This window comes from Sycon ciliatum, chromosome 1, assembly GCF_964019385.1.
Source record: "Sycon ciliatum chromosome 1, ocSycCili1.1, whole genome shotgun sequence".
NCBI lineage: Eukaryota > Metazoa > Porifera > Calcarea > Leucosolenida > Sycettidae > Sycon > Sycon ciliatum.
This window is the reverse complement of record NC_088643.1, coordinates 38,034,428-38,044,594: the sequence shown is the minus strand read 5'-3', so window position 1 is coordinate 38,044,594 and position 10,167 is coordinate 38,034,428. Positions and strand designations below refer to the sequence as shown.

The 10,167-nt window shown below is 47.7% G+C and overlaps 1 protein-coding gene across 1 annotated transcript in view; it reads left to right on the top strand.

Annotated features, from left to right (window-relative positions):
* Positions 1-49: 49 nt before the first annotated feature.
* LOC135824486 (mediator of RNA polymerase II transcription subunit 12-like protein) overlaps positions 50-10,167 on the top strand; it is a gene marked incomplete at its 5' end in the record, with an annotated part of 17,529 nt that continues 7,411 nt past the window's right edge. The window contains 9 exon segments of the mRNA XM_065337222.1: positions 50-188; positions 2,228-2,357; positions 2,757-2,963; positions 3,393-3,488; positions 5,473-5,552; positions 6,235-6,375; positions 6,787-6,903; positions 8,104-8,169; positions 9,775-9,898. Coding sequence (XP_065193294.1) covers positions 50-188; positions 2,228-2,357; positions 2,757-2,963; positions 3,393-3,488; positions 5,473-5,552; positions 6,235-6,375; positions 6,787-6,903; positions 8,104-8,169; positions 9,775-9,898 — 1,100 coding nt within the window.

The window sequence follows — 10,167 nt, the reverse complement described above, 5'->3', positions numbered from 1 at the left end:
GGTGCATCTTCTTGTGCACGCTTTATTTGCGATGGTTGTCTCGGCACAGGTTGCAGCCGCTGGGCCGCGTGTGTGCAGAGTTTGCGTCGCAGTACAAAGCCGTTTCTCAAGAGGTTCTCAATGCCGTGAATGCCCTCTGCCATCCTGGAAAGAACTTGGGCTTTTCCTACTTCCTTCAGAGGTTTGATGTGAGTGCCGGCATTACTATGTATTCCACGGTGCTGCTTTTAAAACAGTTCATTCCCAGCCCCAATTGTCATTTGCCCGTTACATACTTGTTTACAGCTGAGTGGGTCATTTGTACCCGCCAGAGCACACATTGCAGGTGGCTTGGCTTACGGACTTGTCGTAGGGTTGCCGCACCAAACACAAGCTTCATGTACTTCAGTACTTCAACTCAGTCAGGGGTGAAGTGGTGGGTATCAGCACCCTAAAACTGCTCCACGCTGTTTGCCTCGTTAGTACGTTATTTGAACGTTTCGGTTCACTGTAACTGGAATGTATCGGTATGCAAAGTATTTAGTTTGTATGACGTGCAGCAGCAGGCTTGTGAGTTGCCGTGGTTATAAAATGGCTGTACACGTTGCTGACTTGTCGTTGTGTGCCTTACCTGTCCATGATGGTTTGCTGTCCAAGTTTCCACGCTCAGTCTGTTCACGAGTGTGTGGCAGCTTTCCCTGTGACTCTCTTACTGTGCGCAGTTAGCTGTCAATGGGATTATTTCCCAATCATCACATCCTTTTTTTTAAATATGCTCATCGGTCGTCGGTCACTTTTTGGTGTCCGCCGTTATCTCTCACAACTAACATTTAATGTTTGCCTAGCTGGGGGCTTAGTAGAGTACACGCTCAGCGGGAGCACACAGTGCGATAACTGTGAGTGCATGTGTGCTTCACTGCTTTTCCTGGTGGGGTATATGATACTTCGAAGTAGTACGGTGCTATTATCCGGGCACTCCATTATCCAGGGTGCTCTGACGTCGGGCCGTGGCACAGGTCCATGTTATCCCTGTTGCATGCTAACCCCAAAAATAGCAGTCAGCTTTGACCACAACTACCTCGTGTGTGTTTGGTGTGGATGCATGTGTTTTGGTGTGGATGCATGTGTTTTGGTGTGGATGCATGTGTTTTGGTGGGGATGCATGTGTTTTGGTGGGGATGCATGTGTTTTGGTGGGGATGCATGTGTTTTGGTGGGGATGCATATGGCGGTATGAGAGTGCGAGAATGTGACGTCATGCTTGCCGCCTTCCTTTGAGTTGTAGAGTGCAGATAAATAGTTATTATTGGTACATGTATGCTGGTACATGTATGCTGAAGGTACATGTATGCTGAAGGTACATGTATGCTGAAGGTACATGTATGCTGAAGGTACATGTATGCTGAAGGTACATGTATGCTGAAGGTACATGTATGCTGAAGGTACATGTATGCTGGTACATGTATGCTGAAGGTACATGTATGCTGAAGGTACATGTATGCTGAAACATTTCACAGTTCGCTTAAGACTCAGTTAGACTGAGTGTTCAGCATCTGTAAGAATGCCATCACCCTGCAAAGATCAAAGGCACAGATGCAGCTCCTAAAGCCCAGGGCTGTGAGTACTAGTAGATCAGCCCACTAGCAAAGTGGTCAAAGACCGAAAATCCCATTCACTGCATTCATGTTTCCATCCTTCCGCTTCCAAGCAGGACTTGAACCTGATGCCCTCTGTTTCTCAATCATGGTATTAGAGCATCCCACCACGCCTTCCTGCCATAGTCAGGCAATATCGATTCGTCAATATGCTTATTGCGCAATGCCGTAGTTTGTACCACCAACGGCCCACTCCGCCCACTCCGCCACCGGGGCATGGCTATGTGCACGGCTGTCGAACAGTGGATTGCTGATCCAAGTGTACTCATGTATTACTCATACTAGTACTCAGTAAGTAGGTGTGTACCTTCCATTTTGGCAATGCGCAATGCTAGTACACTACTGGGTGCCGAAGAACGGAGCGCCGAAGAACGACCAGGCTAGAATGTCACCAAGCACAGCATACCAATGTATAGTATACACGGTGACTCAACTGTACATAGACTGTAATACATGAAAATAAGAATGGTCTAGGCTAGGAGGCTGACACCCCCCCCCCCCCCCCCCCCCCCCCCCCCAGTTCTCCGACCTTTAGGCTTTACTCTTCTGTTTGTGTGTTTCCTCCACTGGGTCATCTGCTTGGTTTGTATGCAGCTCTCAAAGGCTGATGTACAGCGCAATGTCAGTCGGTTTGTGACGTTCCTGGTAGCCCGTCAATGCCTAGATCTGCGTGGTCTGGTGGAGGAAGTGTTTGTCTCCGGTCTCCAACATGCGCGTGTCAAAGGTACTTCTGAAGTACATGTCCAGTGCTGTTACTTACACTTGAGCAAATCTCTTATCAGTACATGTAGTCCAATATGAAAGACAGTTCTCCGCTTGCCTTCTTGTCTGGTAACACCATGACTGTACTTGCGGAATACTAACTTCTGTGTGTTCTTGTATTTGCCTGTTTGTCTGTTTGTTTGTCTCAACTATTTCAACTCCTCACCGTAGACACTCAGAAAATCTCATTCTGTGTGTGTGTGTGTGTGTGTGTGTGTGTGTGTGTGTGTGTGTGTGTGTGTGTGCGTGTGTGCACGTGCATGTGTGCACATTCATTTGTGTGTGTGTATGTGCATGTGTGTGTGTGTGTGTGTGTGTGTGTGTCCGCCCATGTGTTGACTTGACATTGGTCGTACGACAGGTGTTGTTGCTGTGCATGGTGGGCAGTTAGTGTGTCGCTTGCTCCAGCATCTTCTCGTCGAGGAGAAGTTGAGTGAATCAGCATCTGTAGGCAGTAGTGCACCATGGCTACCTAGCAGTGAACAGCGCTCTGTGGCGACACTACAAGCCAGTGTGCCAGTCACTCTCATTCTTAGTGTACTGAAATCGCTACTCAAGCTCAGCAATGGTGGGTTGCATGCATGGCTTGTGCTTCTTTTAGCTTGTGTCTAGTACGTCTCTTTCTATCATCTATGTGTGTGCGTGCATCTGTGCGTGCATGCATGCGTGTGTGCGTGCGTGTGTGCATGCGTGTGTGTGTGCGTGTGCGGGTGCGTGTGTGTGTGTGTGAAGGGTCAGCAGTACTTAACGGTATATATCTTGTGCATGTACTTGTAGTACTACTAGTATGACTGTGTGTAGTGGTGTTTGTGTCCATGTTCTATTGACTTCTGCACAGCATTTCACCAGAATTTTGCATTTAGAGTATATAGGGCGAGAGTTTTAAGTTTTGTGTGTGCTGCTGCTGCTGCTGTTGTTGCTGTTGCTGCGGCTGCTGCTGCTGCTGCTGCTGCTGTTGTTGCTGCTGCTGTTGTTGCTGTTGCTGCTGCTGCTGCAGGTAACTTTGGCGCCAGTAGAATAGGCAGCAGTGGACTGGATGCAGCAGGCCGTTCATCACACATGGGTGCCATGAAACTAACGACGGCAGGCACTGGTGAGCAGCTTGCACAATCATGTCTATACTTGAAGTGGGAAAAATTCATGGCTCGCGTCAGACTCGGCTAGAGGCGGAGTTTTCCGCATTAGTAGGAACGCCACCACCCTCAAAGATCAAGGCACGGATGCAGCTCCTAAAGCAGGCGAGCATAGTTGGATGGCTTAAGACCATGATTGAGAAACAGAGGGTACCAGGTTCAAGTCCTGCTTGGAAGCAGAAGGATTTTGTCAATGGGATCGAAGTGGAAGTATGGTCAAAAATCAAAATTTCACTACTTGTGGTCTTTGGGATGCGTAGTCAAATGGTCCTGATCCGAGGAAGCTGAGACTCTCGCTTTGTCCTGTATTCCCAATCGAACTCGGGTACTTTCGCTTATTGGAAAGGAGTGGAATTCAGCCTCAACCATGGAAAAGGCAGAAATTCTCCCCACATCTTTGCCCCTGATGGCTGAAAGCAAGAGTCCATAACCCCACGAGTGTGAAACTGGGGACTGGCTGCTGTAGCCTGTAGGCCCGCTGTGTGAAACTGGGGACTGGCTACTGTAGCCTGTAAGCCCGCTGTGTGAAACTGGGGACTGGCTGCTGTAGCCTGTAGGCCCGCTGTGTGAAACTGGGGACTGGCTGCTGTAGCCTGTAGGCCCGCTGTGTGAAACTGGGGACTGGCTGCTGTAGCCTGTAGGCCCGCTGCGCGCCGGAATTCTAACATTACGTTATGCCGCTGAGGTACAGAGGACAAAACTCTGCATTCCGATCCGCGACCACGGTGCTTGGAACCAGGGAGTAGTAGTACAAGCGCAACGAATGACGTTATGTTGGAATTCTGCCGCGCGGATCCCCATGTACTGAGTTGCACACTCTTGGGGTTATGGACTCCTGCTGAAAGGTGTGCAGCAGTAGGTATGACCACAGCTATGACCACAGCAGACGTATAGCCTATTCACACGACGAGTACTTGCACGATAATCGCGGTGACTTTGATGATCATCGCTGGGCTGGTGATTCACACGGCACGGCACGCTTTCGTTCAATCAGGGACTTTTTATGTGGTGCCCATGGATACTGACAAAAGAGTGGGAAATTAAAAAATCTTCAGTTAGCCAGCGCTGAATCCCGGAAAATGTCTTCAACCAATAACAAGTGCATGCACGCAGTGGCACGAGCACATTGTGTCGTTGTTTTTCAAAGCTAGCTCTCCTTTGCTTCTCCACCATGTCCATTCTGAAGTATGTTGCTCTCACCCTGCCGCTGCCGACATAACCTGATGGCCGTTCGAGAAAGGCACGGAGATACACACGAAAATTGCTTCTTCACAACGCAAAAGCTGCTGACAAATGTCATCCTCGTCACACAGGCAATGCCCTTGAGATTCTGTTCTTCTTGTGATATGCTTGCATTACACTTCATGCTGACCCGCCATTGCGACTGCCATGATTCGGCCACGCTGCTGCAGGAAGTAGGAAAAGTAACAAAAGCTTTCACATCTGCTTGCATACTAGCCCGGGGTACTGTTCGAGAGAGGCCGTTATATTTTGCACTGAGTGCGTTCGATTATGCCTGCAAATCGATTCATGAATCACCCCTGGCTATTCACATTACCCCATGTGAATAGGGTGAATGGATTCTGAATCGATTCCAGGGCTCATGACATGAAATCAAACGGCGAGATTCCATTCATGAGTTGATTCAAGTGCGTAATCGAACGCACTCACTGTCCTTTCAAAAAGAGTACCTATTGATAGTGGGCACTATTCAAGAGAAGGCACTGATCGCAGGAGTGCTGACAAATCCTGCCAACACAGATCAAGAAACTGCCAGCTTGTAGGCTCGTGATCTAGAGTGGGAAGCACGAAGGATGTGCCATTGCTCCTTGCACGTTGTGAACTCCGTATGCTTCTGATGTATCAATTATTGCTGCTGCCTTAGTTGTTATTGTCGACAAATTTGTCGCATTGTCATTGTCATCATTGTCGTTGCTGTTGCAGGTATATTGCCACAAGGTTTCAGCGATGGCAGCGACTCAGACTCAAATCCGGATCAGAACGAGGCTGCAACGAGTCAACAGGCAAGTGCGTGTGTGTGTGTGTGTGTGTGTGCGGGTGTGTGTGTGTGTGTGTGTGTGTGTGTGCGGGTGTGTGTGTGTGTGTGTGTGTGTGTGTGTGTGTGTGTGTGTGTGTGTGTGTGCGTGTGTGTGCATGTACGTGCGTGCGTGTATTACCGGCGCTAAAATTTGCCGGTTTACAGTACTCAACCGAACTCATTCTGTACCTGTGAAAAGTGCACTGATTCCAATGGTGAACCTCCCAGGTTGATCGGAGCAGGCGTTCTGGAGTTATACCTGCTTGAAGTAGATGGGGAAAAACCAATTTCTTTCTTGTTTCTCTGCAGCAATGAATTTCATACTAGATTTTTTTCCAGTTAGGATACTGGTAGGGTGCCATGTGTCCCATACCGAAGTTTGAAAAAGATCCGACTTCTTTGGGGCAATGGACTTTCACCATTGGAATCAGTGCATTTTTCGCTACAGGTTGTGAAGTTTTCATTGTAGGGTGAACTTCCCCTTTAAAACAAGTGGTTGGGATTTCAGATTTGGTCAACTTTCAGCTGCATCTCTTTTGTCACAGGCTAGCTGGCTAAATACGTGTTGTTTGTCTGTGTGTGTGTGTGTGTGTGTGTGTGTGTGTGTGTGCGTCTGTGTGTGTGTCTGTGTGTGTGTGTGTGCGTGCGTGTGTGTACTCTTTGTACAGGATATACCTCTAGCAAAGCTTGCAGGGATGGTCCTACAAGATATCTGCGGGCAGGTTTGGCTTCGAGAGCAGTGTCTGCGTCACTCTGATCTCGTATGCTCCAAAGAAATCTTGTTGGATCCCGTCTTGAAACCAGCACAGGTACCGCTATCTAAGATACCGATGAGTATTGTTCTCTCTCTTTCTATATCTCTCATATTAGAATCCTGGAATGCTGGAATATTTGAAAGCTGCCCTCTAGTTTTTTGAAATCCTGCCGTGGAGAAGATGCACGAAGACCCCATGTATTTGCGCGTGTGCCACGTGTGTGCATTCGTGTGTTTCCCTTTGTGTGTACATGTATGTGTATATGCATGATGTATTTTAGTACAAGTATTCATGTGCGCTTGTGCACATACCTTGCAGGATACGTATCAATGACAATGTGTTGTGTGCATGCACGTGTGTACCCACCCTTATACCTGTATGATTTTAACAAGTTCCACTGTGTGTGTATCAGTGTGCGCTGGTAGGGTCAAGCTATTTGTGCTTATGTGATTCACTGCGTTGCAGGCCCAAGAGCTACTGCGCCTCATCTGCTATCCGCCTAACTCCTCCAACTCCAGCGCTGGCAGTGCTGGATCTTACCAGTCTGGCACTAGTACAGAGATGGTGTCTCGCATCATGGCTGTGAGTAGTCTTACCCTGCACTCGCACCTTCGAATTACTACTGTATTTCCCCGATTGTAAGGCGCACTCGATTATAAGTCGCATCCCCCACTTTGAGGTTTGAACCACATTGTTTCAATGCATGCATATAAGTAGGATGTCACTCTCGATTGTAAGTCGCATTCCCTTCTTTGCCCTTGAAGTTTAGTGCAAACTGTGTGACTTATATTCGGGGAAATACGATAGTCTGAATTGCGCATGCTTCAATAGATTCTTGGTTGCAAAGTAATGGTAGGAAAGGCGTTGAAACCTTATGACTTCTGTGCTTCATGTGCTGAATTACACATGCCCAATTACACGCATGCCCTCACACCCAGACATATACCTATACAGTGGCACTATGGACTGTATACTGCACTGATCATGAAGTTTGTAAAACATGTAGCATTACTAATGCTGCATTGGGCAGGTTGCGCATGACGAAGTTTCGTAGCGTTCGACGGATCACGGAACACCGAAAAAGGCTACGAAAATCGGTTGATTTGGAGCTCTCGCAAAGTGGGCGCGTCAAGTTTTTGGAGTACGAGAAATCGGTGTCGACAGTCAGGCATGCGCCCGCTCAGTTTACAAGAGTGCGCAGGTGTCGTACATGACTACGTGGCAGTATGGTGATTGCAACGAAAGTAGTTTTCGTTGCTGAGCTCATTTTCCGTCGATAGTTGACGAAAGTTTGTATGGCTTTCATTACTCCAGGCCATAATGGGCGAATCTTACGAATTCTCATTGTGATCAGCCTCTCTCTATTGTGATCAGCCTCTCTCTATTGTGATCAGCCTCTCTCTATTGTGATCAGCCTCTCTCTATTGTGATCAGCCTCTCTCTATTGTGATCAGCCTCTCTCTATTGTGCAAACTAGTACGTAGTGTATTCACTGCAGTCGACTGTGTTGTAAGTACATGTGCATCTTCTTACAACCCCCCCCCCCCCCCCCCTTCCCCATCTCACCCTCCGGTATTGGCTAAATGTACACCCCCCCCCCCCCCCCTCCCCTTCCCCCCTGGCTAAGCATGTGTGGTACTGATAGCTTCGTACATGTATATGTGGTGGCAAAGGTGCATGCCTAGTTTGTGTTGTGTTGAGCCTGGTTGGAAAAGTTGTGATGATGCATTGCCCCTTTGTATGGACACACGCACACAAACATGTCCCTCTTTATATCTGTAGAAGTTGGATCAGTGGAACTTGAGAGCAGCCTCTCTGGAACTTCAGTTGCTGATTCATCAAAACCAGGTAAGTGTGTGAGTGTGCCCACGTGCGTTTGCGCGTACGTTTGCATGGGCGTTTGTGTGTACGTTTGCGCGTACGTGCACGCGCATGTGTGTGTGTGTGTGTGTGTGTGTGTGTGTGTGTGTGTGTGTGTGTGTGTGTTGACTGTTTAGGCTGTTTACTGTGTATGAACTATGATCATAACTAGAGTGGATGTCCCTATGCGGCCCTGTGTCTACTGCTAGACAGTGCAGTGTACCAGCCATGTGACTCTGTACACATCTTGTAATTTGAAGTACAGTAGATCTCTGATAAGGCGCACCCAGGTGGGCAGCATGATGCGCCACAAGTGTACTTGATATCCGAGTTACTTCTTACTTATCCTAACATACTTCAGCACTAGTAGGGATCAATACACCTGTTGTTATCCTAACATACTTCAGCACTAGTAGGGATCAATACACCTGTTGTTCTCTGGACAATTCCGTACTATAAATTGATAATGTAAACTTGGATGATGATCACTGTTACCAAGAGTCCATAAATAAGAGTGAGCAACTGTGATCTCTTTTCTATGGGCCAGATGCGCGGCGCGCTGCCTTTATTACATCATTCAGCTGCAGTCCGCACACTGCGGAAAATCAAACACCGCACTTTCCCTCTGGTTTGAAGTGAACTTTCGTACGGAACTGGAGTTCACGCACCAAAATTTAGAGATGGCGTACTGTAGGTACTGGAACGAATCGAGCAAAAACAAATCGAGCAAAAACGGATGGGCTCGTACGAGAAATTGTGGGTTTGAGTGCATGCTTTCAGAGCGTGGTGGAGGCAAGTTACGTGATAAAGGCAGCGTGCCGTGTACTGCCCCATAACCACAGTTGTGTACTCTTGTTTATGCACTCAATGTTACTGTTACCACTGTCCTGTACTGTCATGTTGCCATGACATGCTTGCTCACGCCATTGTTATACTTTTCAGTGCTATGTGTGTAGCGTAGTTGCAGTTTAGTGACAGAACCTCATCATCTTCTTTGTCACAGTCCCACCACTCCTCACGCCTCGTTTCCAGGCACATTGTTTTTGTTTGTTTCTGCACACCTGTGTGTGAATGTGTGTGTTAGTGTGTGAGTGTGTGTGTGTGCTTGGGCCTGTGCCTCAATGGTGGTGTAGCTTTTATCACTTATGGCATAGTTTCATTCCACTTGGTGTTGTTTGATATACATGTAGATCCACCTCACTAGTTTCTCCTCAATCCTGATGATGGCTCCTGACCGAAAATTTGGTTGAGATAATTATAGACTTTGCAGCAGAGAGACCACTTGCTTTGGTGATGGTGTAGGGTTTTCCGTATTAATTCCGTACTTAGCATGTGTGTGTGTGTGTGTGTGTGTGTGTGTGTGTGTGTGTGTGTGTGTGTGTGTGTGTGTGTGTGTGTGTGTGTGTGTGTATGTGTGTGTGTGTGTGTGTGTATGTGTTTGTGTGTGTGTGTGTGTTCAAGGTGTGTGTGTGTGTGTGTGTGTGTATGTGTGTGTGTTCAAGGTGTGTGTGTGTGTGTGTGTGTGTGTGTGTGTGTGTATGTGTGTGTGTGGTGTACGTTATGTTTGCTCTGTTCCACGTTTGTTCATGGTAGTCATCCGGATCTGTTCTAGATGCTATAGCATCGTGTGCCATGTCTATCTTCCGTGAAGAGCAATCTCGACAGCAAGCACCTACAAACCCAGTGTTACATGCCTGTGACCCACCAGTCAATCCTGGTCAGTGCGCCTTATCATGAGCTACTGTTGCTGCTGATTCTGTCTTGCTGTTCTTCCTCCGGGTGCCACTTCTAATGCTGCTGCTACTCCTTCTTTTGCTGCCGCCTAGTCCTTCAAGTTCCTATCGTCACTCCCAATGCCCTTACATTCCTTCCAGCTTCGACACGTTTGTCATTTTAAAATTCACTTGTGTTGTATTGCTCCAGACATTGCATTGGAAAGCAGCTAGCTAACTGTGCCATATCTGCATGTGCATGTATACATGCATG